The sequence below is a fragment of the Haliotis asinina genome, unplaced genomic scaffold (genome assembly GCF_037392515.1).
Source record: "Haliotis asinina isolate JCU_RB_2024 unplaced genomic scaffold, JCU_Hal_asi_v2 scaffold_26, whole genome shotgun sequence".
Classification (NCBI taxonomy): Eukaryota; Metazoa; Mollusca; class Gastropoda; order Lepetellida; family Haliotidae; genus Haliotis; species Haliotis asinina.
In genome coordinates, this window is record NW_027133898.1 from 309101 (window position 1) to 330771 (window position 21671).

General features: G+C 40.5%; 1 protein-coding gene across 1 annotated transcript; it reads right to left on the reverse strand.

Moving 5' to 3' along the window:
• Positions 1–950: 950 nt before the first annotated feature.
• LOC137270009 (neural cell adhesion molecule 1-like) lies at positions 951–21472 on the reverse strand. The gene is made up of 10 exons (XM_067803822.1): positions 21351–21472; positions 13640–13963; positions 7082–7348; positions 5296–5577; positions 4582–4854; positions 3709–3999; positions 2293–2583; positions 1776–1886; positions 1378–1396; positions 951–984 (listed from the first exon to the last, which is right to left on the reverse strand). Exons 1-10 carry the CDS (start codon positions 21412–21414, stop codon positions 951–953), a joined length of 1956 nt encoding a protein of 651 aa, XP_067659923.1. The 5' UTR covers positions 21415–21472.
• Positions 21473–21671: the final 199 nt, after the last annotated feature.

Sequence of the window (21671 nt, forward strand, 5' to 3'; positions counted from 1 at the left end):
AATACAGCCCAAAGTTTCATGTATGGGGAGGGATATCCTTATTAGGAACGACCCCGCTGTGTGTGTTTGAGGGAAATCTGACAAGTCCACGCTACACTAACATATTAGATAATTTTCTCCTTCCAAGTGCACATGTGTTTTATGGAAATGACTGGATTTTGCAGCAAGATAATGATCCTAAACACATCGCAAAACATGCCAAGCAGTGGTTTCAGGAGAAAAATGTGACTGCATTACCATTTCCTGCATATAGTCCTGACTTAATCCCATTGAGAACATTTGGGGGATGATGAAGGAATGTGTGAATCAAAAGGGGTTGACAGAAATTGAAGACATGAAGAGAGAAGTGGTCCGATACTGTGACAGCATAACTCACGAAACACTAACCTCTCTGATAGGAAGTATGCCTACCCGTCTTAGACTGTGCCGTGAAGCTCAAGGAGACTTGATAAAATATTAAATTGTTACCTACACAACATGAAAAGGTCAGTTCACTTTCACAATACATGCAATTTTATCTGATTTGTTCTCGTTTAATAATATGAAATGCTTTAGCTATTCTCAATAATTTTGAACCATACTGTATATGTGTGTGTGTATGTATATATATGTGTGTGAGAGAGAGAGAGAGAGAGAGAGAGAAAGAGAGAGAAAGAGAGAGAAAGAGTATTAAAAAGGCATCAGTCGGCTGAGCAAGTAAACAAATACATCGATTTCATCTGTTAGAATGTTGATGACATAATGCAGTGGATAGATTGATTTCACGTAACACCAGGTTTAAATCATGTTCCACTTTTGAATGTCTAAGAGACTGTGTGTAAGTGGGGTTTTACCCCGCCTTTAGCAATATTCAAACAATATCGGGCTGCACACGAAGATGATTTCACACTTTTCACCGATGTGTATAATCGAACACCTGTTCCCGATGAGCGAAAGCTTTCACGACCATGCTAAAACATCTTACCTATTTCCTCGACTTCCTCTCTGGAAATGAAACAACATGGTATTTGGTAATATTTGGGAATAAAAATTAGATTAACTTATATGATAAAAAACGAAGTTGAAATCTGTCAGGTGAACTTTGCCTGGATTGTTTATGAGTGAGAGGTTTTCGTAATGCCCAAATGCAAATTTATTTCGACAGATTAGGAGGGCGTTTCAGAAACGATTATTGAATATGATTGTGGCAAAATATGAACATTTTACGTACATATACTTAATAAATGTCATGTGTATATGTAGCGTATACTGATGACATAATACACTAATCATTCCATCGTTCCACGCTCCTTCCGTTTAAAGAATGTTTCGTAACTATCTACAAAAGTACTGTAAATTGAGGATAAATATCGTCATCAGTATTTGTTATATACGAACCGTATACTGCCAGGATCATCTGAAATTTGGAACAAGCGTATTAATATTGTAACAGTGCATACGTATGTATATTTTTACAGTCTAAAATAAATGGTTATGGATGTCGCGGTTCGTTGGCTACTGCCTCTGACATTATCTCAGTCTAAATGAATGAGAAATGACATTTTTGTTGGAACTAACTCATCGAACGTATCTGCAAAGAGGCTCATCGTAAATAATCTGCTTCCACATAAACGGAGCATGGCTTTATGTCCCCTGCATGAAATGCTTTTCAGAGATACCCTCAAAGTTGGCCACGAAAGTTTCCACCACACAGGTGACAGTGCCATAGAATGCAGTCTTGTTTCAGTAAGCTCATACGAGAGGACAAGGTAATACTCAAAACGTGCTATATTTACCTGCCTTGACTCTCTCCCGATTCCTCTTAACCAGGACGACTGTAATGATGATGCCGACAAGTACAACCACTATCACTGCCGTCACTGTAGCCGCTATCAGACCGGGGTTGACTGGTACATAAACATAAGTGTCAATGTAAACTAACAAAGGAGCTGATACAAATAATACAAATCTGTATTGAGTCACAGGACGCATAAGATACTACTACAGCCATCGCCACCCCCAACACTACTACTACTGCTACTTGGCCGCTGTTACTACTGCTCCTGTTGCCACTGCTTCCGCTGGTGGTGCTGCTGGTGGTGCTGCTGCTTCCACTACTACTCCTGTAACTGCTGCTACCACTGTTGCTGTCAGTACCACTACTACGACGGCGACTGATAATACTACGAATGATGGCAATAATATCATCTGGCCAGCTCCCAAGTGAAGACAAATTGTAAACATTGGTAAGTCTGCCCCACGGTAGGCTGTTACCTGGCATTGTTGTACCACTCTGCATTGTGGTGTTCTCACCTGACTCTGTCTCCACGGCGATGGTATTTGTGTAGTTACTAGTGCCGTGTTCATTCTGTGAATTAATCCGAATTTCGTAGACTGTTCCGGGGTCGAGGCCGTCAATGTCTAGTTGGAGTGTCTCGTCCTCGGTTGGACTTGTTGGGTGCGTAGTCCACTGTCCGCCAGGTTGCCTGTATTGTATGTTGAACCTTTGTGTGGCGCCACCGTTGAAACCCTTCTCCCATCTCAGGGTGACTGATTGAGTGCTGACGGACAATGCTTGCAGATCCGTCGGCGTGTCTGGCATAGCTGCAGATGATCGAACACAAATAGGGACTTCTCATATGAGTTTGTCAACATCTACTAACTCAGCTAAACGTCAGACCAAATATTACAGTGAGTGATAGAATACGGTCACGCACATTCAGCCCTGTCGTTGTAACTTTCTTTGTGAGATCCTGATCCTGATCGTGATCGTGAGGAATATCGTTGAATGTCATCCTATTTCAATACAACCCACAATCGAAATTTAGGGTAGTCTGGAAGTTTGCACTGGGTTTTTAGTGTACATATGCAGTCTGTTTTTTCAAAACATGACGTTGCAGTAGTGAAGGAATGTTTTCTCAAATCATGTGCGATGCCTTGCATTCGCAGGTGGCAGAGGCATCTATATAGGGAGCATATATATTGTTGTTTGTCCTGCATTTGAATAGAGATCACCAAAAGTCTCTACTGTTCTCTTTAATAATTACAAAAAAGCATTAGACAATGTTCACAGGTTGGTTTGGTCCCCTTTGGGTTCCGGTTGTTTCTTTCGTGGTGGTTTCATGTTAAGTTTCGTGTGGTTTCATGCCGGTTTCGTGTGATTTCGTGTTGGTTTTGTATAGTTTTTTGTAGCTTGAATGTGATTTCCTGTGGTTTCGTGTTAGTTTCCTGTTGATTTCGTGAGCTTTCCTTTTTTGCTTTTTGTTTTTGTTTTTATTGTTTTGGGGTTTTTGTGGTTTCGTGAAGGTTTCATGCAGTTTTGTGTTGGTTTCGTGTTGCGTTCGCTAGAGCTGACTGGAGATGTGTAGGACGCTAAAGCTGACTGGGGATGTGTATAGTACGCTAGAGCTGACTGGGGATCTGTATAGTACGCTAGAGCTGACAAGGGATCTGCATGGGTCGCTAATACTGAGGGGGATGTGTATAGGTGCTAGATCTGAAGTGCAGCGTGTATGGGTGTAGAGCAAGAGCTGAATGTGTGTGTGTAAAGGGGGCTAAGGTTAAAGGTGTGTGTGTATGTGCGTGTGAAGGGGGTTGAGTATAAGGTGCTAAAGTTCAAATGACGTGCTTTATCAAATGGGGTGTGCTACAGGTGATGGGGTTGATTGTATAGGGTTCTGTGGCTAACGAGGGACATTTCGTACACACAAAAGGACAAAACAAACTCACATGCAGAAATCAGCACAATGTTCTCCGAAAGTGTTCCTTCTGAGTTGGACACTTCCACCGTGTAATTTTGAAAGTCCTCTTTCTTGACATCAGTGATGGATACACTTCCTGTCACTCGAGCACCATCTGTGTTGACCTTACTGTTGTTGAGTGGCCTTGCATTCCGAGTTCTTCTCCACGTGAAGGTTGGCTCAGGGAAACCAATAACAATCAGCTGCAGTGTAACGTTTCCACCTAGCACAGATCTGAACACATATCTGTCCGTTGTGGATCCATATGGCCTTGGAGCACCTGAATTGTGACAGAAATGTATAACACCGAATCCTTGTCTTCAGTCAGATAACTATTTTCAGGAATGTGGTGGGTAATCTAACACTGGACGCTTGGATTTAGTTCCACTCCTGGTTCATGTGACGCTAAGAACATTTGATTTTAGTATTAGTTGTCCTAAATGTGAACACTAGTATGGATGTTGCAAGACGTGGATGTTTTTGAAGTCAATTGAATTCGTTGTGGTGAATATAAGGTGGAAAGCACATGCTTATATCACACTGTATCAAACCAGTGGGTGTGTGACCATAAGGTTTTAATATCACTAACATTAGTGATATTGCCACCACCTTTGAATTTATATTGCAAGTTTTACTATGCTACCACAGAGTATCGTAATGCAGCTCTGTTCTGTACTACCTGTGTAATTACATCGTTGTCATTTGTTTGCATTAATTAACCAAGCATATTTATAATGCAATTAATAATTGCATCACATTTGCTCGTTGTTTGCTGGATTCATACGAATTGTATTTGCCTACAGCCTTTTAGGATGACCTCATACCTGATGTTTCAGAAATCAGACTAAAGTTTTATACTTGCATTTCACTTGCAATGATATGTTTTGTTTCGCAGATTGTCCCAGCATATTCCTTGCAGAACATGTGTATGGTCCTGTTTGAAGACATCCAACATCATCAATGCTCGCTTCCAGTAACTCGCCACTTGTCCCACGTCGTAGGATGGAGGTGATGTTCCTGATCTCTATGACTGAAGCAGGATTACTGCTGATGTGACACTGTAATGTCACGTTGTCGTGTTCCGTCACCCTTCTTCCTCCAGGCGTGACATCAAAAGACATGATCTCTGGTGCATCTAAAACATTACAGCATGTGGATTCAGGGGGTTATGTTTACAACATGTGGATTCTGTGGATTTTCTTCATTCTGCGGACTAGTAATACCTTTCATCTTTAAACAATCTGCCATGTAACTCGTTACGTGACAGAATCATTATTTCATATTGCCCCAGAAGAGTATGGGTATGTTTTTGAAAAGTGCATAACAGTAACATGTTCTATACAAGTTTCTATATTTTGAGTAGGTCGCAGACACTACATATTACACTAACTAGCAGAAAGCAAACAGCGTTCTCAGTGGGTTGAAGTTGGTGTATAATGCTCACAACAAAATAATCCCATGTTACACAATGTCTTGTGTGTTTCAGAACGCATCAGTCACCAGTTGTATCTCAGCACTCAATACAGGTTGGGCGTGAGTATTGTGTCAGTATCAATAGATTGAAAACCTCACTTACGCCGAACCTCTAGTGTTAAATGTTCAGATGACATTTTGCTCAGTTGTACTCCCGAGCAGGATGTGACCTTGTTGGTGGCTGTACAGACATATATTCCAGCGTCATCCTTCTGTATGTCTCTCAGACGAAGAGTCCCATTCTCAGAGATCCTTCCACCTACATCTATCTTTGTCCAAACCACTGACGTCACTTCTGGATAGGCGTCTGCCTTGCAGTGAATAGTCAAATCTCCCGATACATTTACGATGCTCTGAGTCTCGGCAATGTGAACTACGGGCGGGCCTAAGAACAAAATGACATTCGTAATGAGACATCGCGTAATGACCTGAACGTGTCGTAACCACACTAAACGGGTTATGCAGTGGACGTGCAACCTGTCCCAAAACATCTAGGTCTGCCATGATGATTTTTATGGAGGCCGCAAAAATTGAACGATTGATGGTTTTGGCCACTTTTACCAATATTCCAGCAATACCAAGACACGGGAATTGGGAAGGAAATCGAACCTGAGCCTTTCGGCGTAACAAGCAAATGCACTAGCCAAGAGGTTACCCCACCCAAACGTCTGAAACAGCGGCATACACACCTTTATTAGCCACGTGATCGGCGTATGTGTACGTGCACACTAATCTGGTACGTCACACGTCTGTCCTATCGTAACGACTTGAACTGAGATTCTAACGATTTGATTGGGTAGCCGATGACCTCTCAGCTGCGTAATGTAAACATTGCGAACGTTGCCGTGTCGCTGTTTGATGATTAGGTATTATATCCATCGAAAAACATAAAAGCAATCTTTCCACCAGGGATGTTAGCTGAATGATGCAACAGCAAACCAAAGAACAGGGTATTGCGGACTAGTTTACTGTGGAAGGCTGTTCGAGGCGACGACAACGGACATGCATCGTGACGTCGTTTACCGGGGGTGGGGGGGATGGGGGGGGGGCAGACGTAGTGACGTCATTACAATGTGACGTCATGCTAAAGTGTTCTACAGAATATAATTCTTCCGCAATTTCTTTATGAAACCGGTTTCGATTTAAAACCATAAAAATAACAAAAATACGTTATTTTGTCAATTTAATGCGTGTTAGACGAGGGTGATGAATAAAAATACCACACTCGGTCACATTACATACGAAGTATACAAAACTCGTGAAGTGTCCCACACTCGTTTCGTATACTTCGTATGTAATGAGACGTTGTGTAGTATTCTTTATCTATTGCTCACTGCAACTTGAATGAAACATAGCAGTGACTTTTTATTAACGCCGCACGTACAAAGTATACAACGCAGCTCCTATATTCTAACACTATACCTAACCCGCACTGAGCATTCGTTCTTATCAACACATAGGCTGCCTACAACACTGGTATGTACAATCATCAGTGCCCTGGCATTTACGTTGCCGCTGAATCTCAGCTTCAGAAGTCACATGAAAACTCATCTCTTCTGTGAAGCTTTTGTTAACTCAACTGACATTATGTGCGCCTTGGGCTGGATATTTAGCTTGGAAAGGTGCTATATAGATGCTCTACGATCATTATTGTTATCGACAATGCACGCAGAACTCATACATTGCTGATGCTAAGTCTTAGTACTAACATTGCACCTTGAATGTATACATCATTGGTTACCTAGTATTTGCATTGTATCTTGAATGCATACACTATTGGTAATAATTCTGTTTACATTTAACCGTGAAAGTTTGAAACATCCATTGAAAAGGGTGTTATGGTGAGACAGAAAGTTCCACAAGAATAAAACAAGATACTTTGTACTTACTATGAATGTCGACTGTTACATTATCCTCTCCAGGTGGCAATATCCCATTGTGTGCGACACATCTGTACAACCCGGAACTTGACTTGTATACCTTGTGCATAGTGTAGATCTGATCTCTGCCAACAACCTTCCTTCCATGGTACCAGGTAAAGTTATACGGGAACGGGTTTGCTGCTGTGACTGAACAGTTCAAAGATGCATTCTGATTCAGGAAGAAAGTGTATCCAGTGCATGGATGCACAGAGCGTATGTCCAGGGAAGGTGGATCTGAAAGGATACTGAGAGCTATCAGCATACGTATGCAACACATCTCTGTGTCATTCTCACAAATTGTCCTTAAAACGTACCTGGAATATGGAACATGCATGGCTTATTGTCCTTGCCCCTTACTCAACGTACCCAAGTTACCTTCTCTACATCACCTTCGCAGCCTTGCCATTCATGGAACGATTGGCGTCGACTGGGCAGAATTGATAGGCTTGATGGACAAATACACAAGGTTGACACACTCGCTCTTCACTGTGACTGTGGCTCCGAATCCTTCTTGTGACAAGCCTCATTTGCACGTCACGTTACCGTAGTTTCGAATATTGTTCGTTTCCTATATTTTATTTGGTCATTTCCGTTCTCGTGTGCACTTTTAAAAAACTGTTGCAATTACTTGGGCACAGATTTGTTAGATATTACCGTCCATTTCAGACATGTGCCTGCTTGCACGGAGCAATCTTAGTTACAATCAATCTGGTCTCATACTTACTTTACTATGACGTGTGTGACACCATCAGTAGAATGTAATTGTTTTGAGAAGCTTTAGTGGTAGCCTTGATGAACGAATGTTGAGCATTCGTATTGTCAAACAATGCATGCCCTAGGTACACTTGACAACCTTCAGTATTTGACCTGTGATGTACACTCCTCAAACACTGCCATAACGTCCTTTCCATGGCTAAAGGAGCAATGCATGCCCTAGGTACACTTGACAACCTTTAGTATTTGACCTGTGATGTACACTCCTCAAACACTGCCATAACGTCCTCTCCATGGCTAAAGGAGAAATGCATGCCCTAGGTACACTTGACAACCTTTAGTTTTTGACCTGTGATGTACACTCCTCAAACACTGCCATAACGTCCTCTCCGTGGCTAAAGGAGCAATGCATGCCCTAGGTACACTTGACAACCTTCAGTATTTGACCTGTGATGTACACTCCTCAAACACTGCCATAACGCCCTCTCCATGGCTAAAGGAGCAATGCATGCCCTAGGTACACTTGACAACCTTCAGTATTTGACCTGTGATATACACTCCTCAAACACTGCCATAACGCCCTCTCCGTGGCTAAAGGAGCAATGCATGCCCTAGGTACACTTGACAACCTTTAGTATTTGACCTGTGATGTACACTCCTCGAAAACTGCCATAACGTCCTCTCCATGGCTAAAGGAGCAACGCGTCTCACGATGCGTCCTTCAACAGTACCATCACTTGTTGTAGATGTAGCATCACAATAGCAAACTGAATGCTCGTAGTGCGATGTAGACGCTACAGCGACGTGTAACGGTAGTTGTTAGGGGGTCTCTAATAGACAAGCATATAGGTGCACGGTTTTTCTGCAACTTCCAAATTTGTGTGGAATTATGGACAACAATTTAATTTTTTTGGCATGAGAAATGATACTATTTTTGTTTCTGTGTAATACCAAATCAAACCTTTATTCCGTACTGAAGAGACCACAGGCCTATAGTACACAAAACATCCCGAGTGATAATGTTTACATTATCAGATATTATTCTGTTTCCTTCTTTGCAATGATGCATGGTACATAAACATTGATAAGTTCTGAAATATTATACTGTTTGTACATGACAGTAATGAAATAAATGTAATAGCGTTTGGATATCTGTAAAAATGATTTGGTAAATATTTCCTTCTGAGATCGGAGTACAGCGGACAAACAAGAAGGAAGTGGTGACTTCCGTGACTTCATAAACTTTGGGTAGCAGTTAACGTTTTGATCATACTATTAACATGGTGCAAATGCACAATATTTTATAAAGATTCTATGACAGAATATTTTATTGAAATATTGAAATGCTACACGTTCCACATCTTCAGTCTGCCAAGGGTCACAATGATAACGAAGGTCCAAGACCAGTATCTTGTAAGTGTTAACAGATAGAGATAGGCTAATCCAATTTATCGTGTACTTCACTCGTGGTCACACTGATATCGAATGTCCAAGACCAATATCTTGTATGTGTCAGCAGATGCATCATGTCTTTCGCTTGTCAACGCCGTTGTGGTCAAATACGTTATGAAAATCTTTATGTAATTCTGACAGATAGAGTAACTTAACTTCGCAGTAGGTACGTTATCGGTAGTCGAATTAGGCAATAGGATTTAGATACAACAACTTATCAGCAATATTATCAGTAAACCCGATTAGCTATGACAACTGGGAAAGGGTATAAAACAGGGACGACCACAGTCACAAATCATCCTGTGACTGTGGCGTAATAAACTCCTTGTTTATTTACTCAGGTAAGACCCTTTACTTTCTTCTACCTTGGCAAATCGTTACCATTACTGTTCAATGTTTTCTGTAAAACATTTTTTGCTATCGTGACCACATGTTAAGATCCTTGGCAAGGTCGTTATGTTTAGGTGGAACGTGGTCGTTAATATATTTTAGACTGTTTTACTCTCTATTGCTCTGTTCAGGAGCGGCTAGGTACCCTAGTGGTTAATGCGTTTGTTCGTCAAGCTGAAAGCCCAGGTTCGATTCCTCACGTGGGCACAATGTGTTAAGCCCATTGCTGGTGTCCTAAACTATTGCTGAAATATTGTTAAAAGCGCTGTAAAACCCAAATCGCTCCCTGTATTGCTGTTCATGTTTTGTCTGTTTGATAATAGTGGTTTCGTGGCTGTCGTAGAGCTTGTCGTGTATTGTTTAAATTATTGTATTATGAGTAAATACTTTCCCGTGTTGAATGATCCTGGTATAATGTATAGAGTGTGTTCGACACTGTGTATTTCATTATGTACTGCGTAATGTTGTTTTGGATATGCTAGTATTATAAGATGTATGAACGAAAATGTGTTGATGTTATGTGTTAGAAATGTATCTTGATTTATGTAGTATGTGTCGTGTACATCGACGTATGATGATTATGTACTTTGTATATCGGCCTATAATGATAATGTATTTTGACACCTGATTACCGTGTCAATATGTTCTAATAATTATTTGTACCTAATCATGTAAAAATCATCCTGTGACTGTGGAGCAAAAAACTCCTTGTTTATTCACTCAGGTTCTCGTGTTGTGTGTGGGTTGGTATAGTTACACCTCCTAGCTGCCAAGCGAGCTGATTCCCCAAACTCGCGAGTTAACAATACCATGCGTTACCAAACCCCGTTTTAAACATCAATGTTTTAATATTCGTTACCAATTAGTATTTCCATTATTGTCTTAAAATATCATCATTTTGTGACACTGTTTGGGAAATCTATGTGCAGGCATGTTTAGCAATCGTAACCAGTATTTGACAGCCTTAACTTGAGAAAATATGTGCATTGGGAATCTACCACATTCACCGTAAACCATAACACCAGATGTACTTGTCTTAACGCCACGAATTTGTTTACAGACATACAAATTAACTTTTTCTATTACATCGAAATATTGTAAGGCCCAGACTTCAGATCGAAGCAGTAATATTGGGCTTATTTTAACATCAAATATTTTAAAAAGCGACTCGAATACAAGATTTCCTAGAACATTTAACTGCTTGTAGATCGAAACAAAAACCTTCTGGGCTTGTGTGACTGCCTGTTTAGTGTCTATTCCATGACTGGGTTTTGGTGAAGTAAACACCTAAATATTTATAGAACGGTGTTAACGGTCTCCTTAAAAAAAACATGTTTCTTTACCCGATATTTTTCCACTATTTTTAAAAACTACCACTTTCGTCTTATCCATGTTTACACTTAGTTTCCAATCATCGCCATAATTCTCTAATTCATCATTTTCTCTCTGTAGGCCATTAATTGTACTGGAAAATAATATAATATCATCTTCAAATAGAAGCAAAAACAGCTGCGTAATATCGGGGTGTAGTTGGATGCCATTATTGCAGTGTTCGTGAATTTGAGTAGCTAATTCATTTATAAAGAAACTAAACAGAAAAGGACTTAGGATACAGACCTGCCTTACTCCCAAATGGCTTGTAAGCGTTTTCGGGATCTCGTTATTATGTCTTACACATACCTTTATATTTTCATAGATACTGCATAAGAGTTTATTCATTTTCCTGCTCACTCCGTGAATTCGTAAGAGATTCCATAGCTTATTTATATTTACCGAGTCAAATACTGTCGAGAAATCTACAAAAAAGCATGGAATTTGCCACCTTATTTTCTAAAATATTTTTGTACAATTGTTTGGAGAATAAATATATTGTCAACTACCGAGTATCCTTCTTTGAATCCCACTTGCTCTTCATTTATTTTATCCAGAGTAACTGTCCAGAGAACGAGTCTTTTATTAACGATGCAAGTAAATATTTTGCTAAATATACTAAGGAGGGTAATCCCTCTATAATTATTCATACTATTTATATCACCTTGTATGTGAATGGGGACTATTACACCAACTGACCAAGATTGAGGGAAAATACTGCTCTCGAGCATAACATTAAATATTAGTTTCAAGTATGGTATTAATATATCCGCTGAGTTCTCAAAAAATTCAGAAATAGTATATCTATACTAGGGGATATATTGCATTTCAGGTGTTGAATGCTTTCAAATATCTCATCCCTAGTTATGGGTGCATCTAAAATCTGATTTACAAATGGCATAGAATTACTTTCTGGTGCTCTGTGGTAATCGTAGGAGTCGGAGTCCTTATCTGGGGAGGCAAACCGATTTTCAAAATACATATACGATTCCTCAATATGTATACAGTTTCCAGTCTTTTTCGGATTAAAACTTTTTAACTCCAACAAGAACTCACTGATGCTGTCTTCCAAACGTTTTTGCTTAGATTCAAAATATTTTTGTGTGCACGTTGATGAATATTTATACCTAGTTTTGTGGTATTCGTCTGGAGATCTCCTATCCTTATTTTTTCGAAAGTTATTTAATGATTTTTGTGTCAATAACTCCAAAGTACTCAGCAAAATACCAAAATAGTGATCTGGACGTTATAAATGTGATTTCAAAGTATTTTAATGCATTCTTTGTGAATATGCGGATCATGAAATCATTCACCTCGGATACTTTTAATACCAGGATGACCGATTATTTAGACTACATACCAAATGATTCTCCGGACCATATCACGGAGGATTCGGATAATAATGTTGTTTTCAATCTGCAAAGATCTACTAGAGATAACAAAACCTATTATAAATATGAAAAATAGCTGATTTATGCTGCATCCGTGATATTCACACACTTAATGGGAGCTTGTATAAAGCTAATGAGGGATATTTCACACATCTTACTCACAATGGAGGCATCTAAATGTTCAAACACTTGGTGATGTTGAAAGATATTGATATAGCTCAATTAAGACCACGCCTTTTCGCGTAGGTTTTTGTACAGTGTGGACCCAACAAAACATTGATGATGTAGAATTATTTCTTCGAGAATTTTAGATAAGACTATCGTACAACCTCTATCAAGACTGGCACGCCTCCCTGGAATCTTCGTCCAAATGTGAATTGTATCATCAGTATTGTTATGTCTCTACTCAATGTTGAATCAGATGTAACAAATGACATTCCACTGCATTAAATACTAACATATAATGTACGACAAAATAAGAGATCACATAAAAGCACACGTTCCCTTATTTCTTCCGTGGTCTCTTCACACATTATGCCAAACAAAGCTTGAGAAGACATCTGGGAAAAAAGGAACGCCTGGTCTTCCATGTGATCCTTATTATTTTCAAAATTCAGATGTAACAGTTTTAGACTAAAAGCTGAAACTAGAAGACACATCAATGTAACTCATGAAGACAGAATCTGTAGTTACTGTTCAGAGAAAAATAAGACGACTGTGGAAAATGAATACCATGTATTTATGAAGTGTGGAAAATTCTCTCATCTGAGAAAAAATAGTATCTGTCAGCTTGCTTTACAGACTAAGGGGCAACTACTAAATTCATACACTTGATGGGATCTGCAGATGAAGAGGCATTATGCAAACTTGGACTGTGTCTATCTGAAGTAGTCACCATTAAATCATCCTCACAAACTGAAACTTAATGCATGTAGGATGATATGATTGTACTTTAGCATGCATTATGGGTGTAAATCTTCGTACAGAATATATTTATCTGTCTACCTGTATGTCCGTCTACATTCAATTAGTGTTGCTGTTATGACGTCATAAGCTTTTCTAGACGTTCTGCTTACAATGTACGTCCAGATAAAATGTTGCTTTCATGACAGTTGTATCTGAATGTTCTACTTACACTTTGCATTTACTTACACTTACTTACACTGTTGTTTTCACGCTTTGAGGTTTGTCTGAATGTCCTACTTACACAGTACGTCCAGATCGATGGTATTGCTTTGCATCTCTCCCGACTGACACATCCATCTAGATCGGTCTCTCGTCGATACCTTTCTGATGATCAAAGAGTACGTGTGAGAGTGAAACTCATCACGTGAGCACAAAAAGCTGTTGTTGTTGGTGAGCTGAACCCCGGTATCCACATCAACACGGCAGACAGTAGCATAAGTGTCATTTTTCTTGATTTGAAACAAAATCAATCCTGTCTTCCCGCCACCAGTGACATTACAGGAAAACGTAAATGGATGACCGAGAATTGCAGGTGTAGAAGACTCTTCCAAAGTGATGTCACCACCTTCAATAAAATGAATGAGTTAGCCTTATTGCGGATATTGGTGTATCGTATTAGGTGGTCTATGTGATTTCCATGTCACAGAGGTTTGTGAAAGAATCAAAGTCAGCTTACAATGAACACATTGTCATCTATCGCCATCATGATTAGTATCTCATTGTTGTATACATGTTTTATACATGTGCTATACATGTTGTATACATGTTGTATACATGTGCTATACATGTATACATGTTAAATACATGTTGTATACATGTATTAAATCGCGAGTTTGGGGAATTGGCTCGCTTGGCAAGAGGTATGACTATACCAACTCCCACACAACACAACACAACACAACACAACACCTGAGTGAAGCAAAAGTTAGTTTAATACCCGCAGTCACGGGATCATCTGTTACATAGTCATCCGATAATTGTATAGGTACAATTATTATGGAGATCAATCAGCTTTCAAAGAACATAAACATCATACGTAGATTCGTTATACAGACTACAGTAATTACGACACACATTCAAAAGTATACAACGCTATGTCATTGTTTAAAGCTCTACGCATCAAGCATCAGAGGGCGTTTATACAATCTATGTTGTACACAGTTACAAAACTTCAAGTATTCACAACGTAATGCAATAGATAAGATATATACAAGACAGCCACCCCCGCTTTGTGACTGTCATCCGTATTATATACCTATTCCAGGTATCATAGATAATCACGTTTCAGATAAACTCACGATAATGTTGTTATTGTGAACTTCATATCATGTCATATAGATGGACCAAGGCATCGATGGCTAGTCGTGAGTATGCCACGAGGGTATACGTGGCACGCACGTGATTTGACCAGCGTGGAATACAAACAGTCGTAGATACAGATACATGCATTGCGCCTTGGCTCTGTTAGCTTTAGAGATGCTGGACACGGACTAAGTCCGATGCTCGTTATCACCGTGACCCCTTGACAGGTTGAATATTAAGGAACGTCTTCAGTTGATCTGTAAATTTCCAATTTTCAATAACACATATCGTTATAAAACATTGGTAAAATTTTGTCCAATTTTCCCATGTTAATATATGTGCTATACATGTTGCATACATGTCGCATACATGTTGTATACATGCTATATACATGTGTTATACATGTAGTTGGGATTAACCTTATCTTTAACAGGTCATCAACACCACAGATTCAGACCATCCGCCTGTGAGAGCTGTGACAATTTACACTTATCAGAGCGTTGCACAACGTCCGTGGTTAAAAGACTACCGGTGGAAATATCTTGTGGAGGCAGCGGTGACTGTCGTTTATGTGGTTGACACTTTGTACTGGCCATTAGATTCCTGATATTTAGGATTTTCCCCGACTTTGTACTTCACTTCGAAAGTGTAATCAAATCAAAGTAAAAGGAATATCCTTAACGGCTGCTCCTATTATCAGTTCAGATTAGGGTTCCGTGCATGTCTTCGCTCTAATTTGTAAAGAGAATAGCGAGTGTAACTGGGGGTGTACTCGAGGGAATAGTGTGTGGTGTATCCAAAAGAATAGCTACTGTAGCTGGGGTTATATCGGGTGTAGCTGGAGAACAGCGGGTGTAGCTGGGGGTATATCGGGTGTAGTGAGTGGAGCCGGGAGAATAGTGAGTGTACCCGAGAGAATAGTGAGTGGAGCCGAGAGAATAGTGAGTGTACCCGAGAGAATAGTGAGTGGAGCCGGGAGAATAGTGAGTGTACCCGAGAGAATAGTGAGTGGAGCCGAGAGAATAGTGAGTGTACCCGAGAGAATAGTGAGTGGAGCCGGGAGAATAGTGAGTGGAGCCGGGAGAATAGAGAGTGTACCCGAGAGAATAGTGAGTGGAGCCGGGAGAATAGTGAGTGGAGCCGGGAGAATACAGAGTGTAGCCGAGAGAATAGTGAGTGTACCCGAGAAAATAGTGAGTGGAGCCGGGAGAATAGAGAGTGTACCCGAGAGAATAGTGAGTGGAGCCGGGAGAATAGTGAGTGGAGCCGGGAGAATAGTGAGTGTACCCGAGAGAATAGTGAGTGGAGCCGGGAGAATAGTGAGTGTACCCGAGAAAATAGTGAGTGGAGCCGAGAGAATAGTGAGTGGAGCCGAGAGAATAGTGAGTGGAGCCGGGAGAATAGTGAGTGGAGCCGAGAGAATAGAGAGTGTAGCCGAGAGAATAGTGAGTGGAGCCGGGAGAATAGTGAGTGGAGCCGGGAGAATACAGAGTGTAGCCGAGAGAATAGTGAGTGTACCCGAGAGAATAGTGAGTGGAGCCGGGAGAATAGAGAGTGTACCCGAGAGAATAGTGAGTGGAGCCGGGAGAATAGTGAGTGGAGCCGGGAGAATAGTGAGTGTACCCGAGAGAATAGTGAGTGGAGCCGGGAGAATAGTGAGTGGAGCCGGGAGAATAAAGAGTGTAGTCGAGAGAATAGTGAGTGTACCCGAGAGAATAGTGAGTGGAGCCGGGAGAATAGTGAGTGGAGCCGGGAGAATAGTGAGTGGAGCCGGGAGAATAGTGAGTGGAGCTGGGCATTATCAACACATCTGAAAACATAAAATATGTGTGTAATTTTGCATACTAATCAAACCATAGACTATCTCAGCATTGTGTCTGGTTGTTGTTACTACTTAAGCCCACTCGCCATTGGCTTCATCATTAGTGCTCTGTACTGGCCTCTTCCAATTATGTACCACTTGTTCACTCTATCACATTTGTTGTTAATGCTATCACTGTTGTTAATGTTAATCAGCTGTTTGTCACAACAAACCATGTATATAAGCTTCTTTCTGTTTGGTTGTATTCACATTTTGCTTGAAAACGTTGTAAGAATCTGCATCGAAACGTCGCTCAACGTAATATACACGAAGTTGTAATCCATAAAGCTGTAGGTTTCATTTTTGACTCACCAACTTCTAGAATGCCCATTAAACAAGCAACATGGAGATAGTCGATATCTAAACGCTTGTAAATTACAATTTACACGTCATGTCACATGAAATTGATGACCTCATTCCATCCAACGTAAACTTTTCACAGAGGCACATACAATCTAAGGATCACCTCTAGGTATCAACAGCCCCTGCATACCACCAGATTTTCTCTGCCCTCTCAAGAGAGAGAGCGCCAGATCTTTCACAATGTTTCCATAACTCATTTACTCAGACTAAACATATTTCACAATGTTCTAGCTGTGTATCCGCGTCCTTTTAATGCAATTCGTATACTTTGTGATAGACTAAGTGCAATTTTAATGATTTGCTTGATTATCTCCCCTGGTAAAAACAAAGTGCTACATGACCTTGCGATTCGGTGACCACATGGCCTTTAAGTGACTGGTCGTCGAAGATCTGACCATACAAAACAGGAATATTCCAGGTAACAGAATTTCAGGAACTGGGCTCTTGGTTTTGTCGCTTGATTGTTAGTAATGTTCTTTGACCGTTGGCTTTACTCATAGCTGTTACCAATGTAACATTCGTTTCATCGTTCTATGGATTTCGATATTACGATTCGATTATTTATTGTAAGTGATGTCATGAATCTACTAAACTGTAGTGGTTCTTGCACATCGATGTAGTCACTGGATTGAAAGAAATTATCACAATTATTTCATTCTCTACTTACCGCTAACAGTACAGTATTTTCTACCTACATGATTTACACCCTCAGTGTAAACAGTAGCCATGAGTGAGGGAATTAATACTTAAGGCCACACCTGAACTCTCTGTCATCAGGCGGTGTAGAGGGGAGAATAACGGATATAGCCAGGACAAACCACGCGATAAGGTGAAACACCTATATGCTTGATTATTCTCACGAACGGCATGTGCGTGTTTCCTATGGAAGCCTCTTACAGACCATTCTTATTGAGGCCTCATGAATATTTATATCTCTACCAAAACGAGGCTAAATTGCCCACTAGTCCAGGAAAATCGCGGAGAAATGGGAAAAGGCTACAGATACTTTTCTGAAGCATATCCAGGGATTGAAGGGCGAGTAATTACTGCCCTTCACAACACATCGCGATGAGTCATATGGCCTAGATTAATGTTTACGATGTTGCGCAGCAAATATGAGGGGAAACTGCTCTAAAGTCACATTACTACCAAGGGAACTCATTCTGTGAACAAAGCAAACGACTCAACGTACTTCGTGACCTAGATTCGAATAATCCACTTCCACATGGGAGTGGTGTTGCTATTTCTTGAGCTGGGTAATCGAGACCAAACAAAGTTGTATTATTCATGCGATAAAATTATTTGTTTGGTCTTTTTTCTGTTTAAGATGTTTTGTCCTATCGAATCTGTTTTATCGATACGGGGTATTTATTCATACATGTATTTTCAATTGTACCCACAGGTGATGACGATGTGGGCATATCATAACACGTATAACGGCATGCATGTTACACTAGAAGGGGACAAACCGATCGCCACATCATCCCAATATCTATACAGTGCGGTGACTACATTCTAGGGGCGGACGCAGGCTTTTGGAAAAGGCATGGGTAGGTAGGGGGTTGCACACTAATATAGCAGTCAACGACATTATCAAAAAATGCATGCTAACGCTAAACTCACAAGCAGTGTCTCACTCAGTCATGTCCCTGTTATATACAATGACTCTCAGCCTTCTCACGTGGAACATACATGGTGCTATAAATAATGCAACTCCTAATTCCGAGGACATATCTGACGTTCAGGAACATCGGCTTACGTAAGATTGTGAGTATGAATTTAATTATAAATTTAATAAATACCTTGTCAGAGTTTTCTGCTGTTACCTATTAGCGTATTTCACAATCACTTTCTACAAAATGTTGTGGTGGTACTGCAATTCCATGTAATGTTAACTCCACGTCGAGTACAAAGGCGCGATACACCAACTGACAATTCTCTGCAGGTGCTGCTAGACAGGGTTATCACCAACGTTTTACACTCAGCGTATATGCCACTATAGGTGATACTATCATATCAGGCCACTTACATTCTTACATCCATCGATTTAAGATGATGAATTACTCCAAACTGTAATGTGTCATAGACACAGGATTTATGTAATACAAGTTCTGAAGCAAAGATAACGTTAATACCTCTCTCATTGACTATACTCTCGTACGACCGCCCACTGTAGCTTACACGACCAATGCCACTACAATATAGGCCTTGTGTACCCAGTGTATGCATCAGACACCACCCAATATACATACACGACAAGCGGCAAAGTGTCACTCAGCAGTCGAAGTACCCTTGGTAATGTATACGTAAGAGACCGAGACACCTGCCTCATCCATCTCTCACACCTCATTGAGCCCAACCTGTTAAAAAGACTTTAACGCACAGGTAAGTGAAGGTCATATGAATGCTAGCTCCCGATGCATCCCTCTAAGTGTATATAGATTACACGTGAAGCCCTATTGGAAAAACGATGAATCACCTGGATCCCACCATAACAAGTGGCAAGCTGACAACAGGCTCAGGAACATAACTCGAAACTATTCAAATCCTGTAAAAATGCTACACCCAAAATCAAAAGGAAAACAGTGTGAAGAATTATGTCCAGAAGAAGAACAAATATACGACGCCAATAGTAGCTGAGGCATAAAGGTCCAGTCACTGAAAAACAGTTCACATTGTATGAACAGGGTGAGAGTGATATTCACGTGCTTTAACTTTGCTTTAAATAGTGCTTCCTTTTGTTTAATGTTAGTGATACGTTGTAAATAAAGTATTTGTCTTTATATGATCTTTGGATGCAACTCTGGCGTACATTCATTCATTCATTCATTCATTTATTCATTCATTCATTCATTCATTCATTCGGGGCGTTGTGGTAGCCCAGTGGTTAAAGCGTTCGCTCGTCACACCGAAGACCCGGGTTTGATTCCCCACATGGGTACAGTATGTGACGCCCATGTTCTGGTGTCTCCCGCCGTGATATTGCTGGAATATTGCTAAAAGCGACATATACTCATTCATTCACTCACTCACTCACTCATCCATTCATGCATTCATTCATTCTTCGGTGGAAAGGTTGGCCAGTTTGGAGAAAGCAGTATTTATACAAACCCCTCCTTAATCCCACCATGAGGTCTGCAGTACCGTGTTACGGTAGTGTTGTTTTACATATAAATAAAGAATGTAGGTCATGTGTTACGTTAGGGGTTCATGTTGTCTATCACTCGATGACTAAATTTAGTAAGGAGATACCATACTACTGAGTTAATGTTTGTTCTTAAAGTTACTGCGCTGCATGTTAAAGTTAAAGCGTAATGTGTTACTCTCTACAGCTATGATCTGTCTTGTACCTGTGGGACCATGTGGTCTGGGTGTCGCACAAGCACTGGCTGTGCTGCAAGGTGTGGCTACTGCAGTCCTGGTTTATATCTACCTCGTTTCTACATCAAGACAGACATATTGATAGACTTGTCATCTGTCATGGAAGGAAAGAATCAAGAAGAATAGTTATTTCCATTTGTGTGTGTATGCTCTATTTGTCGGTTACATGGGCGCGCGTGTTGCTATTGGTTCCCAGATAAAGCTGTAACAATTGTAGTAGCATATCTACAACTGCCTACATCTATATGAGAGCAACTGACGGCAACACAACAATTCGGCATGTCTTTGGTGACGTCGAGAAATCAGCAAAATGACGAGCTTCCTACACATTTTCCGTACACCAAACTGAAAATCGTTCCTTCTATGACGTCAGTGCAGGGCGCTGGCGACAGGGTTACGTAACCTGTCTGTGGTTTCGTTTGCGGGCGAGAGAGAAGCAGACGGCTTTTTAGCAACTTTTAAGCTCTTGGTATTAATTAACCACAAGTTCTTTTTAAAAAGGAATGGTGTTCCGTTTATGACTAACCAGAAATCGTTCATATGTAGTGGTAAAAAGAGCACCTAAAATTGAGTTCAGTTGGAATATGGCATGTGTGTCACTGTGATTATTTAATGAGGGAATCTGAACGGAAGATAGAATGTCGGTGGTTAACACAAGACGTCAAAAGATGAAACACGCTGTGCCCCTCAAAGTCATTTACATATATTACGGTTGAAGGGTGAACGGTTTTGTTAGATGGTCACAAATAAACGCTTCCGATCCAGTCACGAGCAAGTTGTGCAGAAACTGACATGTCTCAAGATGAGACGCAGTCGAGAAATCTTTGCGTCATCTGATTTGTCCTTTAACAGTACACACAAATGTAAAAATGTAAAATGTAAATGTAAAACCCCACGTCAAACCAAACATCAAACAATACCACATAAATAATAAACAGCACATGAAGAAGAATGACGACCGAATCAATCATAATCAGTTAACTGATATTGTAACAAAGTTGTACACACTTAACTTGTGGCTGCTGGTTACTTCAAATATACTCACATAGAACAAGATGGCCCCTAAACGTCATCAACACAAGCACCTGCAACATTTCCCTCGTCGGCATGATCCGATAGCAGTGGAACAGAATGAACCAGAATGGAAATTCATACTCGTATGCGTCAACTGTATTCAAATCCCAGTGAAACAACTGTAACAGGAGAGCACATTGCATTCCAAGCTGGGATCGTCAGGCACTCACGATGGCCTGACATCATATGCTTGTTTCCGTACTTGCAGCCAAGTCACACAACATCCGTGTATGATCCATATCTGTTCCACTGCAATAAGCAGATTCACAAGCAGTGCGTTGTGGCAAGTCAG